General features: G+C 45.2%; 1 protein-coding gene across 1 annotated transcript in view; it reads left to right on the forward strand.

The window, feature by feature from the left end:
* Positions 1-18,952, forward strand: part of ARFRP1 (ARF related protein 1) — a 62,770-nt gene that overhangs the window by 7,221 nt on the left and 36,597 nt on the right. The window contains exon 2 of the mRNA XM_078651685.1: positions 15,676-15,769. Within this exon, the coding sequence (XP_078507811.1) occupies positions 15,676-15,769 (94 nt within the window). The remainder of the gene's footprint in view (positions 1-15,675; positions 15,770-18,952) is intronic.

The following is an 18,952-nucleotide window of genomic DNA, read 5'->3' on the forward strand; positions in this document are numbered from 1 at the left end:
TCCAGAGCAGGACGGCAGTTGTATCTTGGAGTCGAGAGACGCAAAGAAGAACTCATCCTTGACGGACTACTGGCGCTGCCGTAGCTCTGTCTTGTGCACCTTCGTCTTGCCTGCTGGCGCTGCCGCGGCTTTGGGAACCACCCTATCCTTCATCTTCGTCGGGACCTGCTGGCGTGGCCGCGGACCGTTTGTAACCACCACCTTCATCGGGACCTGCTGGCTCTGCCGCGGACCGTCGTCTGCCTTCATCCATCTCGGGACCTGCTGGCTCCGCCGCGGCCCGTTCATCTACACCACCGAGCTCGAGGATTGAGAGCTATTTCCATCTTTTTGGTAACAAGACTGTCCCGCTACCCTTTTCCCAAACAGAGACCAGAATAGAGGGGACCCCGGAGTCCAGACCTCCTTGTACCATTCTACCGTACTTGAGAATTACCTATAAAGTATCGTTGAACTTTATCATTGTGTGGTGTCCGTCTGTGGGGGGGAAGTTACTTGTCTGTACGATTCACTGGAGACGGCTCTCCCCGGAGACCTCTCCCCTTATCCTCGGCCGACCCTCCCGGTCCGTCTAACACTTATATTAAAAGATCATTCCAAATAGCTCAAATTGTTATATTTTGTAAACATGAAGTGGTGTTTTTAGATACAGCGTTGGCCTTTTTCATCCATTGATCTCTTATTGTGCCCTTTGCGTTTACATCATATTGTAATGGACATATGGTAATTGGGGTATAGCTCAATGGGTCACCCACTTCAGCCATTAGCTGACTTCGCTCATGTCACAGCCTTCTTCCCTTTCACAAAGACTATATCCACACACAAAGTAGTTCCCTTAAATGCCAGGGACTACAATAGCAATCTTTGCTTTTTGAGAGCAAAAGCATTTTTAGGGTTTTAGCTAATTTCTTTGTTGTTTTTTTTAGATCAATGTGGGTACAGAGCTTCCCCGAGATTTTTGCAAAAAAATACCAAAACAAAAAAAGCACCTACAATGCCAAAAAGGCTTGCAGTGAATGTCTCTTACTTTACTTTGCCAATCCTTGTTCTTTTAATATATTGGAATCACTGTTATTAATGCAAGCTGAGCTTACACTGCAGGGTAGTTCCTTGTCATAACCGTAAACGCTTTGCGTTAACGAGTAATATATACCATTTTGAACATCTTATACATATGGATGTCAACTGACTGCTAAAGGGTTTAGCTGCAATGAATGAATGAATGAATGAATGAAAATAATTTATAACGCGCAAAACAATAACCCGAAGGTATCAAGGCGCCTAACAATAAAATCAGAAAATAAAACCATTCATCCACTACACATAAGCTTGCAGAAAGAGGCGAGTTTTAAGTGCACCACGAAATGCCTGTAAAGTGGGTAGGGACCTAAGGTCGAGAGGGAGTTCATTCCACCATTTGGGGGCAAGGGTGGAAAAAGCCCTGCCACCCCATTTGGCTTTTCTTATACGAGGGGCTGACAGAAGCAGTTTCCCGGAGGAACGCAAGTTCCTTCCAGGGATGTAGTTGGAAACGATGGAGCTTACTCCCAGGTCACTGTTATTTGTGATGGCTCTATATGTCATACACAGGACCTTGAACCGTACACGGTGTTCTACCGGAAGCCAGTGCAATGTTTTCCTGGCTAACGTAGCCGATGTACGTCTGGGGGCATCCAGGACAAATCTTGCCGTGGCGTTTTGGACCACCTGTAAGCGCTGCAGCAGGCTCTTATTCAGCCCCGCATACAGCGCATTACAGTAGTCTAGCCGCGAGCCTATTAGAGCCACAGCTACCTGCTTTCTGGATTGGAGCGAAAGATATTTCCTGATCCTCCGCAGGGTGTGTATTAGGCCCCAACAGGTGGAGATGGTTCTGCTCACCTGTCCATTCATGTCCAGAGCTGGATCAATCATCACCCCCAAGTTCTTGGCCGAAATGGTGGGGGAAGGACAAGCTCCAAGTGAGTTAGGCCACCAACTATCTGACCAGATGTTGTTGTTCCCTCCAAACACCATTACCTCAGTCTTCTCTCCATTCAGTTTAAGGGAGTTCTGAATCATCCAGTGACCAACCGCCTCCATACAAGATCTAAACTTGGAGGCGGTCTGCACATCTGAATGGGAGAGAGAGACGAGGATTTGGGTGTCATCAGCGTAGGAAACTACCTCCATCCCGAAAGATCTTATAAGTCTGGCCAGTGGGGTCACATAGATGTTAAATAGGGTCGGACTAAGAGCCGACCCTTGAGGGACCCCACATAGCACAGGTCGGGATGGAGATAGAAACTCACCCAGTTTGACTCTTTGCTCCCTCCCAGCAAGGAAGGAGGTCAGTAGATCCAAAGCAGCCACCCCCACCCCCACATCCCTCAGACGAGATGTAAGTACTGAGGGAGAGAGGGTGTCGAAGGCCGCAGTCAGATCCAAAAGGACCAGGAGGGTGGTCTGACCCCCGTCCACTGTCCTACGGATGTTATCGAGGACAATGGTGAGGGCCGACTCGGTACTATGTTCCCTCCTGAGTCCATGCTGAGAGGAGTCCAAACAGCCCGAACATTCCACGAAGGCCGCAAGGTGCTTGTTCAGATGAACTTCAAGCATCTTAGCCGGAGCGGGGAGCAGCGAAATTGGGCGGAAGTTTTTTAAGACCTCCGGGTCAAGGGAGGCCTTTTTTAGCAGTGGTTTTACCACTGCCTTCTTCCACTCCAACGGGAAGACACCATTTCTTATAGCTAGATTCATTATCTCCAGCAGCGGTGGTAAAAGGGTCTCCCGACACTGCTTAATGATTTTTAGTGGGCAAGTATCCATAGGAGAACCGGATTTGATTTTATTAGTCAAGAATTCAAGATCCTCAAGAATAAGAGGTGGAAAAGAATCCAAGGAACCCAATGAGGAGGAGTCAGTGGTTGGCGTGTTTATCTCAGCCGTGACAGTAGACACACTGATGCAGGCTCTTTGTTTTTCAAGAGCTAGGTGGATGTCCTCTATCTTCGTGTGGAAAAAAGAGGCAATCCTGTCGCATAAGTCCTGCGAAGGTACGACAGGGTCAGGGGCCTGTAAATTGACGAGGGAATCAACAATTTTAAAAAGCTCCTTCGGTGAGGAAAGTGAGGCTGTCAGGGTCACAAAGTAATCCTGTTTAGCCTGCACAATCTCAGCCTTATATTTCTTAATAAGGAGTTTGTGGGCCTCCTTATTTTTAAGGTCCCAGCTGGAGTGCCACAGCCTCTCCTTCCTCCTTACCTCTTGTCTGAGAAGCCTGAGGGAGTCGGAGAACCACGGGGCGGATGGTTTCTTCCTAGCTCGACGGCGGGTCAGTGTAGGGGCCAGTTCATTCAGAGCCTCAGTGATAACATACTCAAAATGACCAACTGCGGTCTGTACATTATCCATGCCGGTGGTAGAAAGGTTAACAGCCCAGGGCTCAAACGAGTGACTGTGAATATTCCTGAAGTTTCTTGCCGTTTCCACAACGTGATTTCCCTTTTTGCCTCCTTCCTCCCCATCATACTGCAGGTGAAATGGTACTGCAAGATGGTCAGACCAGGACAAGTGCAGTGGATCCTTCGTGGTAAGGCGGACGTCATTTGAAAAAATTCCGTCCAACAAATGGCCCGCCCGATGAGTAGCCCCTTGGACTAACTGCACAAGTCCACAGGACGCCAGCCCTTCAGTAAGATTTAAAGTATCGGAAACATCATGTCGTTCTAGGTGATAATTAAAATCGCCAAGGATGGTAAAATTCTCCCGACCAAAGTATGGTTCCAGAACCTGCAGGAGACTGGAAATAAAGCCAGTTCGCGGGCCTGGTGGTCGATATAATAGGATACCATTGAGGAAAGGGCGCTGTACTTCCTTGATAGTGAAATGAAGTGCTTGAAAACACTCTGGGAAGTCAGGGATGGGTACAATATGACATTGTAGATGATCTTTATGAAGGATCGCTATGCCCCCTCCCACTCGGCCCTGCCTATCAAGTCTAGCCAAGCAGTACCCCTCCGGGACTGCTTCAATTAAATCAGGACCAGACGACTCCTTAGCCCATGTTTCGGTGACAAATACAAGGTCAGGCGTTCTATCCGAAACCATCTCCCTGAACAGTATCTTATTTTTAACAAGGGAGCGGGCATTAATCAGAATGCCTTCTACTCCCATGCTCCTAGGTCTACTAGAGTCCAAGTGATCAGAGGAAGAGTGTTGGAGGGGATTGATGGACCTAGGGTTAAGATAGCAGCCACAATGTAGAGGGGTGAGAAAGTCAGCAGGTTCAAAAGTATGCATACATCCCAAAATGCGAGGTTTTAGGCGCAGCATTTCCTGAAGGGAATAACTATGGGGGGAAGGTCTGTAAGAGTCATGGTTCAGAGTCCAGCCGCCCAGCGCGTCCTTAGCGCGGACGGGCGCAGACGGGCTGGACTCTGGCGTGACTCCGGCGTTACTACGGCGCCCACGATGCGCGTACACGCTGCGCGTCATATCCTTACAATTTATTAAGGGCTCTAGCGAGTCCACGTGCTCTGCTTCAGCCAGTAGCTGAAGAGCGACTAGCTCGCCCCACCCAAGATGGCCCCCAGGTCAACAGAGCGCTGGGACCGGGCTGCCCAAGTGGCAGTGAGAGTGGCGTAGTGCCACAGTGCAAGAAAGCGGTCCGTGGCAAAAGAAGCACAGGTAAGGGACAGTAAAATATTTTAACAGTTCTAACTATGTTTTTTAAAATCAGGGGAAAAACGGACTAATCAGGATTTAAACAAAGCGACAAAACGGGCGTTTTTAAAATTGGAAGTAGCCAGTGGCAGCCCGCTTCTAACGCGCAGCGCGATGTGCGTGGCTGAGGTTCAAGAAGGAATGAGATTTCCACCTACCCGCATTAAGTACTGCTCTGAGTGCAGCCTCTAGCGAGTCCACGTGCTCTGCTTCAGCCAGTAGCTGAAGAGCGACTAGCTCGCCCCACCCAAGATGGCCCCCAGGTCAACAGAGCGCTGGGACCGGGCTGCCCAAGTGGCAGTGAGAGTGGCGTAGTGCCACAGTGCAAGAAAGCGGTCCGTGGCAAAAGAAGCACAGGTAAGGGACAGTAAAATATTTTAACAGTTCTAACTATGTTTTTTAAAATCAGGGGAAAAACGGACTAATCAGGATTTAAACAAAGCGACAAAACGGGCGTTTTTAAAATTGGAAGTAGCCAGTGGCAGCCCGCTTCTAACGCGCAGCGCGATGTGCGTGGCTGAGGTTCAAGAAGACAAAATAAACTTGCAGGCACGTTGCCCTTGACCCATAATAATATGTCTTGGGCATTAGGCACACCAGAATAGGCTTTATAGGTTTTTGTGAAAGAAAACAATGAAATCTACTACGACTTCAGGTCTTGACGCAGTACCTAGTTGCACTTTTTCAACACGCTTAGACAATCGTTTTACCACATTGGGTAAAATTGTGTGTCACATGGAAGCACTGACTGACAGCATTGAGCATTTCACATGATTAAAACCTGGCTCTTTAACCGCTAAACAGTCTGCTTTGCAAACTACTAGTGAGGACATAAAAAAAAAGAACTTACAAAAGCACAATATTAGGCTCCCATAGATGGATACTGTGCAGTCACTTCCATCAGGTATGTATACACTAAATGTGCACATAATAATCCTCTGTGTTTTACCACATAGTTGATTAACGACCATTAATTTCTTCCTCATACATGGCTACGGGTAGAGAAATGCTCAAGACTGTCCAGCTATTCCCCCCCCTGCCAAGAATTCCCTCCTTCCAATCTCAAGCAATATAAAATAATGATGTTAAGTTGTAGCCTCTACGTCCCGAGAGTCTCCTACCCAGTATGTGTTAAACCAGTGAAGATGCTCGAAGCATAAGGCTGGAAAGCTATTTCTTTGAAAGCCTTCTAGTTCTGAGCAGCGTCATCACTTCCTGTGCCAATGAGGAGATTGTTAATTCTCCGGATAGAAATTCCTTACACACATGAAAAAATGGAGAGCATGGAGCAAGCCCTGGTATACTGAAACATGCAGTGCTAATTAGTGTGCTGTGTATGAACGTGAAGTGGGGACATTTATACTGACATGTTTTCTACTTGGATCAGCAACAGTCGGAGAGTCAGTAAAGAAAATGTTACTCAACTCGTAAGCATCTGTTCGTATTGTGTAGTGCTGGATATTCATTTGCTCCTGTCATCTAATGTTGGACTCTGACATTTTCAATGTGTTTTTGTTCGAAGAAGTCTCTCAAGTCATGGGATGCAGTGCGACTCGCCCATTCTTGGAGTACATTGCTCATTGGCAACAACTCCATACTTGGTTATTTTCACCCAGTGATAGTATGTATAGTGTCAAAATAAAAGTGGGGCATCAAGCACAAAATGTAATTAAATACAGAAAGCAAGAGCTATGCAGTAGGGATAGGCTTCCATGGAGGAAGCTGAGCGAATGTGAACCTACAGCACTACACTATATGGACAGATGCTTACAGGGTAAGTAACATTTTAATTTCATAGCATGTGTGGCTGCAGATACACTTGTTTAGAAGATACTGTAAAGCAGTGCCCTCCATAGGCAGTCGCTAGCGGGTGAATGATACTGATTTCTGAAACAAGTTCCTTAACACAGTTTGGTTCACTGTGGTATATTAGCAGGCTAAGATTTCCACATAGTAGTAGAGTTTTTTGTAGAGTTTTTTTATATAGCGCGAACTAGCCCGAACCGAATCAGGTATCCGAGAGTAGTGCTTGGTAAAGGTGTGTGGTGTTGACCAGGTGGCTGTATTACAAATATTTGGTAGTGGGATGTTTCCTAGGAAGGCCGTGTCTGGTTTTTTTTTTTTTTTTTGCGGATGGAATGGTCCGTGGGTTGACCATGTAGAATGTTCTTGTCCTAATGATGGTATATCAGAATACATTTAACTATCCAAATAGGTGTTCCTACCTTGGAGATGGTATGCTCTTTCCGACACTTTGCAAAGAAAACAAAGAGCAGAACGGATTCACAGAATGACTTGGTCCTGTCATTAAAGCACATGTGAGTTCTTTTGACATCTAATGTGTGGAGTGCTCTTCTTGCAACAACATTTGGTGCTGGAGAAAAAATGTGGAACTCTGTTTTGGTTCAGGCGGAAGGATGATACAATTTAAGAGGGCTTCGTTAGAATTAGTTCAATGAGCAATCCTAGCCTTGTGGATTTAGATGAATGATGAGCACTGGTACTTCGCCGTGCGTCCAAGTGAAGTAAGGGCTACCAAGAAGGTCACCTTCCAGGAGAGGAATTGAAGCGGGCATTAATGCATAGGTTCAACTGGTGGTCTAATGAGCATGGTGAGGACTACATTGAGATTCCACATGGGAGCAGGAGGCACTCTAAAGGATAGCACTCTCTTGAGACCCTCTATGAAAGCTTTAACAACTGGAATTATAAAGTGAAACAAGTGTTGCTCGTTCTGCTTATAGACTGCAATTGCAACTACATGTAGGCGAATGGAGGTGTAGGCAGTACCTGCTTTTTGCAAATACAAATGTTAGTCGATAAGATCATGTAGTAGGCTTTTAAGAGGTCTAGATTCTTAGAAATGCAGTGGCGTACAAACCTTTTTTTATTTTGCTGCATAACAAGCTCATGTTCTGGGGTAAATTCCTTTTAGATGAATATACTTTCCCATGGAAGGTCAAACCTTAGTAGCCGAATCTTAAGGTGAAGCTGGACGGGATCATGTGTCAATTGGCCATACTTCTTTGTGAGATGGTCCGGTCTGAGCGGGAGTCTCTCATAAGTGTTGATGGCTCCAGAAGGGTGGAGTACCAAGGTTATTTGACCTAGGTTGGGGCTACTAGAATTAGGGTTAGTGATGGTTTGCCTCACCACATAGGTAAGCAGTTTGAAAGGTGTAGGCTGATATCCCAGATCAATTCATCCATAGTGCATTGCCCATGGATTGTGGGTGTGGTTACCTGGAAGTTTGGGCATTTAGCATTTCTGGGGTGGCAAACAGGTATATTTGTGGGCTGCCCCAACATTGGAAGTACCTGTGTAGGACTTTGTGTTGGAGTTACACTCATGAGCTTATTAACCCCTTGGCCTGGGGGTAGGGGAGGCCGCGCGGCTCCGCCATGCTCGTGACGGAACCACTCCGTCACGAGCCACGGGCGCGCTGTGCTTGTGACCGAGTGGTTCCGTCACGGCCCCGCCTACTCAATAGAATGCTCAGCGCAGGCGCGGAATTGATGCCGCGCAGGCGCGGTGGCCGGGTTGTGACGGAACCACTCCGTCATTAGCACAGCGTGTCCGTGGCTGGGGACGGAGTGGTTCCATCACCAGCACGCAAAGGGTTAATGTGTCCTGCTTAGCAGGTCTGCTAAGTTGTTTTCTAGGCCCAGGAGACATTCCGCCATGAGGTGAATGTTACGGTGGAAAGGCCAATTCCAATTTCCCTGACCTAAATGCGACAGCTGAGGGATTGTGTGCCACCCTGCTTCTGTACGTAGTACACGGGGTCGTGAAGTCTGTCTTGATGGGGACTACATTGTCTAGAATTAGAGGTAAGAATGCTTTGAGAGCTAAGCGAATGGCTAGCAGCTCCAGATAAAATGAAGGTACATTGGATGGATATGTAGAAACAAATGTCCTTGTGATCAAGCACAGTTTGAAATCGCCCTGTTGTAGGAGGAGTATGGCATCTTGCAGTCAGTTGTTATACAAAACTGTTCTGATAATATGTAACGCTGTAGGGCCTCCTTAAGTCGCGGATGGGCTTTAAAGAGCCATAGGAGAGGGTCTGAGCTTCTTTTCGACTCTCTGGGTTATTACCCTTACTGTGACAGGCTCCTTAAAGTGAGCTGGAGCAGATTTTAGCATGGGGCTGATGATGATTCACTCTGATTTAGAGAGCATCTCTGCAAGGAAGTCATCCTGTTCCTGGTCGACATGTATGTCCTTTTTGTGAAAGGCTGTGGCCCAGTGAACCACCTAATGATAGGCCAAGGTGCCAGCCAGTAGTGAGGCATTCACTGGGCAATGGTCTAGATCGGAGTCACTTGAGGGGACCAACTTTACATCCATCCCAGGGATCATCAGTTGGAATTTGGCCTGAGGGTTTGTCATTAAAGGTTAAAAGGGCTGCAGGGTTTACCTGGCTCTGAGTAGGTAAGAGAGGACCTTGAGTGACTCTGGTGGAGGCAGTAGGGCTCTGCATGGGCGCTGTGGTGGGAGAGGAAGGGGACTGGTGGCTTTGTCCTAGCGCTTCTTCTGTGCTGGCAGGGAAGTAGGGGATTTGGAAGACTCTTCCCCCCCCCCGGGGACCCCCCTCGAAGGCCAGACTTCTCTTTCGAGGATTGGCATACAAAGCCAGCGGTGGAGGCTGTTTCGCCATGAACTTGCCTGTAAATGGAGGGATAAACAGGCGCTTCTTCCTGGAGTCCGGTTCTTGTTAGAGCCTCTTGAGGATTGAACCCTCTACATCTGCATCTATAGGCATTGATTGAGGCTGCTAGGTCAGCTGGGCTTCCAGCTTCGATGTTGTATCATGGTTCAGCTTTGACGGGGTCTTGTGCAACCCTTGGAACTACTCTTGCTCAAGGGCTTATCAGGTTGGACATCTTTGGGTGAAGGCTTGCTCGGTTTGGATACTTTTTGCTGATGCTAACCGGATCTTGAATCAGCAGTCCTTGCCTTGTATTTTCTCTGCGTCTATTGTTGGAGCTCGATGTCCTATTCTCTCGGGAGCGGTGCTCTTTATCGATGTGGGTCTTCTTTTGGGGTCCTGGCTTGGTGAAATGGACCAGAAAATGAAAGGGGAGTGAATGCACTGTTCTCTGGGACAGTAACTACAATGTACCCTCCAAGACATTCCTCATGTTTTTTCAAAAAAGCATTCTTACTCACTGTGGTTTCTCTAGTGTCATGCTTCATTATCAAGTCCTCACCCAGATACAAGAGGGTATACAGCTGGGCTCAACCTTGAAATTCAAGGGTGCTCTTTGATGCCTTCTGGGCTGATCTATAATTAAAATTGCCGCGGGGTATCCTGCAATATCTCTGTGCATTTTTAATTTGTTTCATAGAACCGCTGGCAAGGGTAAAAACGCAGGTCAATCATATTGGAGGAAATTATGTACTTCTGCGTCTGAGGTCTAGATGATTCAGCTTAAGTACACCTGAAGTGGTTGGTTGGCTTTCATCAGGCCGAGTAACTGGATCCCTACTTGCAGTCCTATTTGGAATTACTGTATCAATGCACCATACTCGGTGCCATTCCATTCATACCCATGCATTCATTCTCGCATTCCACGCTTCCTACGAACCCTCCTGAGGTACAGTATGGTTCTTGTGGGTAGGAGGACAAAAGAGCAGCAGTCATGTTGTTTGCCATCAAGGTCATTAATCTGTGTTTTCTGTGATGTGTTTTGTGAACACTTCAACCTAGTTTTTGGTATCATGCGGAAGACACCATGCTATCCCATTCAAGTACTGTTGTGACTTAGCCAATACATTCTCCACTAACGTATTCTGATGTGTACTATGTATCAGTGATTCATCGTAAAGTTAACTCCATGCCAGCAATCATAGCATGAAGTGACTGTGTTTCCAAAGACAATGGAACAACAGTCTGGTTGCCCATTCATCTCTCATGAATTTTGCAACACACAAACATGCAGGTACTTTCAATCCTCTTATATCAGGTCCCATAGGAAGGCAGGAAAGGTTCGGCCTTGTAGTCACAGCCTGCTGTGAGAACCTACTGGCGATGACCTCATCAATTAAGTATATTGTATCAGAAAGAAGAGTGGATGGCTGTGCTGGATGGGTTTTACTCATTTATACTTAATTCTTCAAAGGTCCAGGCCCATTGTTTCACATAAACTCTCCCCGCTACCTGCATCTTGTTGAGTAAATACGGGAGAGTGCTGTTTCTTAGTTTGTGGTGATCTGAGTCCTTATGTCATCGCATATGATGACGCGATTATACGCAAAGGGGTCGTTTTGCCTCTTTTTGTTATTGCCAAAAAGTACCCAAAAACTCTCACGCTAGTTTTCGGAACCCATTATTAGGGTGTGAAGCTAGTAACTATCACCTTACTGATGCTACATCCTATCAAAAAACATTTATGCCCAAAAAATATCACTGATGTTGGTTGGATGTTTTAGTTTTAAATGTGCTTCGCCTAATAAGTGTTTTCATTATATAAGCATAAATTCCAATATTTGGAAATAAGTTATTCAGTCTTCTCACTGTCTGGATTTTCTCACCAGTTTGTATCTATGATTGCGTTTCTACAGGTGACTGTTTCTTACTATACTCCACTCCACTGGGGAAGTTTTCACGAGAATCCCTATTATAAATATCATCTGGTGTACTTGAATATTTCTGATTATGGCATATGTTGTGCAATGCCCAGATTTTGCCTATATCCATCATTCTGTTTTGCTCCCATCTATAGACGTGCACATCACCTAATCTGGCTCTTAAGGTGCCTCAAGACCACCCTTTATCTGTCCATTAAGATGCATGGAATCTCATAATGTATGCCTTGGATATGGGTGCCAAGGTGGTAAATCCACCTGTGCTCCTTCTCAAAGAATGCTTTCTCTGGATTCCTTGTGTTTTCATCCAAGTGTTCAAGCACCACCCACTTTAAGTCCACTGTTGTCTGGCCACTCAAGATGTAATGATTAGTAATTCTAGTTGTGGTGTTTTTGCACCTTACAGTGCTCCGTTGTTTCCCTATCCAGATCTTAACTTTTCTGCAAGCCATCCCTATATGTTGTAGTCCATAAGGGCAAGTATTTGTGTAGATTACAAAGCAGAGATGGGATTTAGAGGTCGAAGACAAACTCACAACCCTGGGCGTGGTGTTGATGGGAGGGCTGATCCTAGAGCTGTGTCGACATTCTCCATCTTGTTGTCCGACTCTCCGGGGGATGCTGTTTCCGGACTGGGTGTTGGTTTTGTAGCTAGTAGACTAGGCGGGCCAGCGCTTTAATTTTCATAAGCGCCAAGAAGATCTTATTCCCCAAAGATATCCACGCTTTCCAAAGTGCTCTGCTGGGACATTTTCCTCTGTGGCCAGCACTGGTCTCTTTGCTACATGAGTGTCTTCTTCGATCAGAGGCATGACTGACGAGGAGTCGTCGTGGTTGGGGGACATGCACAAGTTGCATGCTGGTGTCAGTTCCGTTTCCCACGCACCATTTTCTGGAGAAGGACTGCATTAGTTCATTTGAACCAGCTCATTTCTCCTATTAATGCCGCCTAAAACAGAACCAACTACTAACCATGAAAGTGTGGAGAGGATGTGGCATAATGGCCAGAGGTGCAGACTGCGGAGCTGGGGAACAAGGTAAGAGTCTTGGCGTCGGCTCAACATCCTGTGATTCTGGGCAAATTACTTAATCTCCTCATATAGCACCGGTGTTGATGATTAAGTGTTGGAAACCACTGGCTCAAATTAAGCACTGTATTTCTCTTCGCCAAAAGGGCACGAGGGCCTGGACACCTCTGAGCATCGACAGCAGTCTTTTACGCTGCTCTAGGTGGGTACAAAAGTGCTGGAGCTTGCTTGAATCGGACGCGATGAGATTGAAAAGAAACAGAACAAGACTGACAAAAAGGCATTCAGGACACAATGAATTCTGAACCCACTTGATGCACGTCTGAACCCAATGGTGGGAAAAAAACAGTCTAACACGAAGTCAGTGCCCATGCACAAAGTACACCAAGAGGAGTCATTGCACTGCATCTTGTGACTAGGTCTTCTTCGAAGAAAACTTGTAAATGCTGGAAAGCAACACTAGATGGCAGGAGTTTGCTAAATATATGCATCTGTAGTGCTATTTAGTCATTTTTCGGATTCTTCTCTAAATAAAGAGCAATAGGACACAGAGAATGTATCAGTAAGTGCAACTAAACATTGGGTTAGAAGACGGATACAGTACTTGGAATTCGCATGCATATTGCTATCCAGAGCAATTGCAATGGTTGAAGAATATACAAAAAAGCAAGCTGGCCCAGATGTTTTTTCCCAAAAATTCATTAAATCTGTTTTCAGCAGATCAGAGATGTTATTTGTAGCAAGCTTAGTTACAGAGACTAAGAAAAGAGCCAGGAGGTGAAAGGGGAAGTAATTGTTGTTTTTATTAGTAAAAATAGCACATTGCACATTGGCCAAGATTCCTTGCATCTCTCATAATTCCTGTAGGTAGCACTGTCCACAAGCTGCTGCAGTAGTTGTAGTCTTGTGTTTATCTCCTAGACTTCACATGCAGAGTGCAAGAACGCATCTATCTCACATCAAGTGAGGTCAGCTAAATACATTTGTTGGTGGAGTAAGATAGTAAACGTTAACACCTAAAATGATTTGTGTTGGATAGGAGGAACGCTGCAATTTGGGAGGGCTTGAGACATGGAACACCCCTGTGAAAATCTGCATCATCTCTCCAGTCCAAGATTGAGTAAATGTACGCTCCCTCCAGATACATGTGCAGTGTGAATATCTAAGGATATCCAGCGAACAATAACACGGTCTATAAATCGGAAGATTCCTCTATATTGCATTTAATCCTTACACAAGACTCCAGGGAAGGGGCTGCTGGTGCCACTGCACTGAATTGACAGTATAATAAAGGGAAGTGGGAGAACAGAACAGGGACTGCATCCTATCCAAAGGTATAGCAGCTGAAGGGCTGCCCTTAAGAACTACTGGAAATGATACAGCGGCAAGTTGACTTTGCCCCCCTCTGCAGCAGTCTAATTCCTGTTGCACCGGATCTCGCAAGAATCACTTTCCTGCTTGGTTTCCAAGGTTAATTGAAACGTTTTGGGAAAGGATTTGCCTACTGGAGCCCTTATTACTGGAATTCACTTTTGTGGGGTGCGCAAAGAGCGGAACCAAATGAGCTTTTGAATAGTATTGTGTATTTTTCACCACTGGGTACTTGTGAAACAACCATGGAATACTTTCGAACCACCTTGGGATTTGGCCTACAAGCTTTTGAAAAGAAAATGATCTATTGGCATTACCTTGGAAGTAATGAGCAAACACCACATCCGTAGAGTTGCAAACACTGTCTGAGTCATAGCTTGCATAAAACTGCAAAATGTCAATACTTTTTATTTCTTTTGTAACAGTTTTATACCGTACTTAGAGTATACATGGGCTGCTTTTAGCTCATGGTACTGCGACTAGGGTAGCACCAAAGTTACACACATTGAAACTGATTCACCTCTGTGGGCAGTTTGGGAGGTTGGGCAGTGCTCACATCCAGAGTGGGACATCTCTTTCCTGCTGTCTGCAAGGCACTTCTTGACACACCTGTTGAATATGATACTGGAGCAGTAGCAATTCACACCAGTGCAGCAGACAAAAACCCACTTAAATTAGGCTTCCGTGCTTAGCACTATAAAAACAAACCACTGCTTGCAGAATTTAACATCTTATGTAGAATTAAAAAATGGTATCACAAATTGAGACTATGAAGGGTCACCTCCCTAGTGCACCGAGGAGCAATTATTTAACATATCATGTTATGCAGAAATTATCTAATCCCGCTCAACTTCCCTAAGAGGCACCGTCCTAAACCTCTAAAGCCTTAACATCAATCCCAACTGGGGAGGAGCGTGCTATTCAATAAATGTATTCACAATTACCCAATGTCACAATAATACTAAAATTCTCAAGAACAGTATTCCAGGCGAGTCTTGTATCACGATTGTTCTTTATTTTAGACCATATATTGCTGTAATTCGGCGTGCATCAATATATACTCAACAGCCGACGCGTTTCGTCCCATCCTGGGACATCAGGGCTTTCACAAAAAGTCTGTTGGTGCGCTTTACGGATATAATCCAGTCCAAAATCACCAGTATAGCTTAAAAATATATTCAAGTTCAATTCACCAGTTTTCAGAAGATGACTCAAAATGTTACTGTTCCATCCCAAAACCGTACCAAAGTTCCCTGTTAACGGCTCATAAACTGTTGTAACTTTGATCGAAATATCACAACCAAATTAGTTCTCTTGTTTTCCAATCTGTAATCAATTCAACTAATCGCCATTTTTCTTTTTAATAGAATCCGCCTAAATTGAATGCAAGATTCCTCTTCTGTTCATTCCGGATTTATCGGACCGGGGCGCGGGACAGGAAAGCCGCACGGAATACTTTGGATGAGTTTACCCTTAATAACATATAAGGACTGGGTTGCGCCGAACAGAAGAGGAATCTTGCATTCAACTTGGGATTGGAATAAAAAAATGGCATTACCTGGCCTTTTATCATTTTTGACAGTCTTTATGTATTCTATTGTACTACACACTCTGAAGTTATTGGATTGTGTTCATTCATAATCTTTATTTCGGCGCATTTAGAGCCATAAAAGATACATTAAAAATGCAACAATACATAGCACATTTGTAAATAGATGAGTAAATAGATTTACATACAGTTGGGTACAGTTGGGAAATTGATACAGCGGCCTGGGCCTTAAACTTAAATATTTCTAATGCTGGGGATACTGCCTTACTAAGACTCGCCCGTGTCTCTTTAGTATTGGTGAAGTGTTCTGGGATAAAATCATTTGTTATTGGATTGTGTTCATTTTGGTGCTGTTTTAGACAAAGTAAATGTATGATGTAAACTTAATGGGTCTAGGCATTGTTCTGTAACTACTCTCTTGTTTTGCAGGATGTATACCTTATTGTCGGGGCTGTATAGGTATGTGTTCCAGAAGGACGAGTACTGCATACTGATCCTTGGACTGGATAATGCAGGGAAAACGGTATGGAACTTTGTTTAGCATTAAAAGTGTAGACGGAGATGTTATCTGGCTCTTTCATGTTATGCAGCATGCATTTGCGTGGATAGTGTGAACTCCACCCTCGCTGTGTGGTGATGCACAGCTTTTATCTGCTTTCTCTTAATCCCACGGTGGGTTGGATAAATGTGTGCATTAATATTTGTGTCAATATTTGTATCCACGTGAACAACATTGTTAAAGTAAATTAATAGAATTAAAGGTTACGTTTCCATCTGTATTACTTTTCTTACATTCCTTATTTGCACTAGCAGTTATTGCCTGTAGAAATTAAAGTTATCAGTGTTACCTTTTTTTTAATGTTTTGTCAGCTTGGATAGTGTGATTCTTTTTTTCTTTTTTGCCTAGACCGACTTTCTCAGTTCTTCCCTCTTATATTTTCTTAAATCACAGATCTTTCTTATTGTGACAATAACCTGTCTTGCCCATATTTCAACTCTTCATGGTGGCTTGCAGTTTTGGGAATAGAAGGGTTGGAATTATCAGGCACATTACCCCGTGCTGCCCTGCCTCGATACTTTTTCATGGTCACCGAAACTTGTATTGTGATTCCTTGAGGAATGTTCCTTGTACCTGTACTGAGTTACATCCAAAGAGTGCCCTCAACTTTCATAGGGGAGGCTGCCTCCTGAATCTGTGAATAAAGATTTTGGTCATCTTTTGTTGAGTCGGGATATATACCCATAGTAAAGTATTTTCCGTCCATCATAACTATGACTCCTCTACTACTCTGTAAGCTGAATGAATGTTGGATGCACTTATCGAAACCCGGTTCAGAGGGCGCATGCAGGTTCACTAGCGGGTGCCTGGCGTCGCGGGCTGTGTGCCAAATACGCTACCACCCCTCTCCCGAGGTCTATGTGGTGACACTGTCTCACCTTTCAAGTGCATTTTAATTTTTACGGTCTCCCGAATTGAGAGACCCTAAAGGGGATTTTTTGTTTTCCCCTTTTTGCTTGCACTTTTTTTGACGATTTTTTACTTTCATGTCCCTTGGTAGGGTGGGCCTTAGCGTGTGCATACCGCCGGGGTATAGTCCACCTTAGGTCCTGACGAATGCCAGGTAAATAAAACCGACATTGGCAGAAACATGTTGACCATCACTTAATATTACTGGAAATAGACCAATCAACTCATTTGGTCTAGGTTTCCAACACATCTTTAATATGTCTTTTTGATCAGCTAATAAAACAATTTTTGATACAACTAAGGCATTTTTAACCCACCACTTACACGTTTCCCAATCACTAAAACGATCACTTAGCTCTCACATCTTCACGTTACCCGCTCCGCAGTAAATCTGGCGTTGAAGCACACTGGGGTGGCACTCGGTCACTCCCAGTGGGGCCCAATGATGAAGCATGTCACCGACCAGGTTAGTGAGTGAGGGCTTTCTAGACACACCAAATAGGTGTTGTTCACTTGTGTGCTCGAATACCCTTTTCCTTTAAAATTACTAACACTCTTTCATTGTTGTTCATTATGCTCCGTGGGGAATAAGAGTGTTGTCTCTCCCTACCTCTCCTCTTGTTGATATGCACTTGTGCCTGGTCATGACGGGAGAGGGGTGGTACAGTTTATGGGAATGCTGTGGTGCTTGCACCTAGATGGTGGGTTGCCCCTAGTTGTCAACCTTTTTAGATACCGCTCCCCCTGCCTTTTAGATGATGATCACCTCCCTCTTATCCCTGGGAAGACCACTGGTGCTTGTTGTTAAGTAAACACATTTCCGTGAACGTTGTAGCAGGTCAGCATGTGACCTTTAGAAAGTTATTTGCATCTGCCCTGACATGACCTTGCTTTATGCTTAAGCGCAAGGTCTGCCAGAAGCTGTGAATCATAATTAAACAAAAGTAATGCTTTTGTTGCAATTCCAGATCCAGAATCCATTTTCTGGCTTATTTAGAAGACATGCAGCATTAGTCATCTGAGATCTCCCTACAGTGAATCCACAACATGTGGAGGATACTTTGCGATGCATTCCATTACCATGGATTCTGAGACAGCAGAAGATTCGCAGATACTATGTGGTGTCTTCTCACCATCGAGATCGACAAGAAACATAGAGTGCTGTCCTTTAATTGAGTTCCTTCCTTCGAAATCATTTAATGTAGATCAACAATGGAGTGTCTTGTTAATTTTTCTCTAACTGATACAATTTATTAATTGTGGTCTCGCACCAGTTACGAAGTTCATTTTTAGGTCTCGGCAACGAGAACTATTGTCGCCGAGTAAGCTCGCAAGGGAGTACAGAGCGGTGCACGAGCCGACCAGGGTCTGTGGACGCGCACACTCAAAGGCAGGCAGGCAGGCAGGCACACACCAGACACACACAGACAGACGCACGCACACACACACACACACACACACACACCCCCTCCCTCTCTGCCCACTCCCTCTCTGCCGCCCCCCCTCTACCCCCACTCACTGGGCTCTTTCCCTCCGCAGCGGGTCAGTCAGGGCAGCAGGCAGACTCAGTGTCTTCTCCGGCGATCTTCAGCTGATGTGCACGCCCACGCTGCGTCTCGTGCGCGCCCACCACGCTGTTTCGCGCCCGTTGATCCTCAGCTTGTGATTACTACTCCTTCTAACCCGGATTCTAAATGACTATTTCTTGGTTCTCTAACTCCACTCTGTTGATTCGTAACAAACTGATATTCAGCACATTTCACAGTCTCGCTTTTGCTTCTCATAAATACAATAAGATTATTTTAAGCAATGTCTACCCTTCTTTTGGTTCTGTGCCTATTGTGCTTCGGACTATAGAGTTTTAGAAAGTGTGGTGGAAGATTCCATGATATCAGTGGTGTGCACAGTGCAGAGTGAGTGTGCAGAGTGCAGAGTAGTGAGTGCAGAGTAGTGAGTGCAGAGTAGTGAGTGCAGAGTAGTGAGTAGTGAGTGCAGAGTAGTGAGTAGTGAGTAGTGAGTGCAGAGTAGTGAGTAGTGAGTGCGCAGAGTAGTGAGTGCGCAGAGTAATGAGTGCGCAGAGTAGTGAGTGCAGAGTGCAGAGTAGTGAGTGCAGAGTAGTGAGTAGTGAGTGCAGAGTAGTGAGTAGTGAGTGCAGAGTAGTGAGTAGTGAGTGCAGAGTAGTGAGTGCAGAGTAGTGAGTGCAGAGTAGTGAGTGCAGAGTAGTGAGTGCAGAGTAGT

This window comes from Lissotriton helveticus, chromosome 7 (assembly GCF_964261635.1).
Source record: "Lissotriton helveticus chromosome 7, aLisHel1.1, whole genome shotgun sequence".
Taxonomy (NCBI): domain Eukaryota; kingdom Metazoa; phylum Chordata; class Amphibia; order Caudata; family Salamandridae; genus Lissotriton; species Lissotriton helveticus.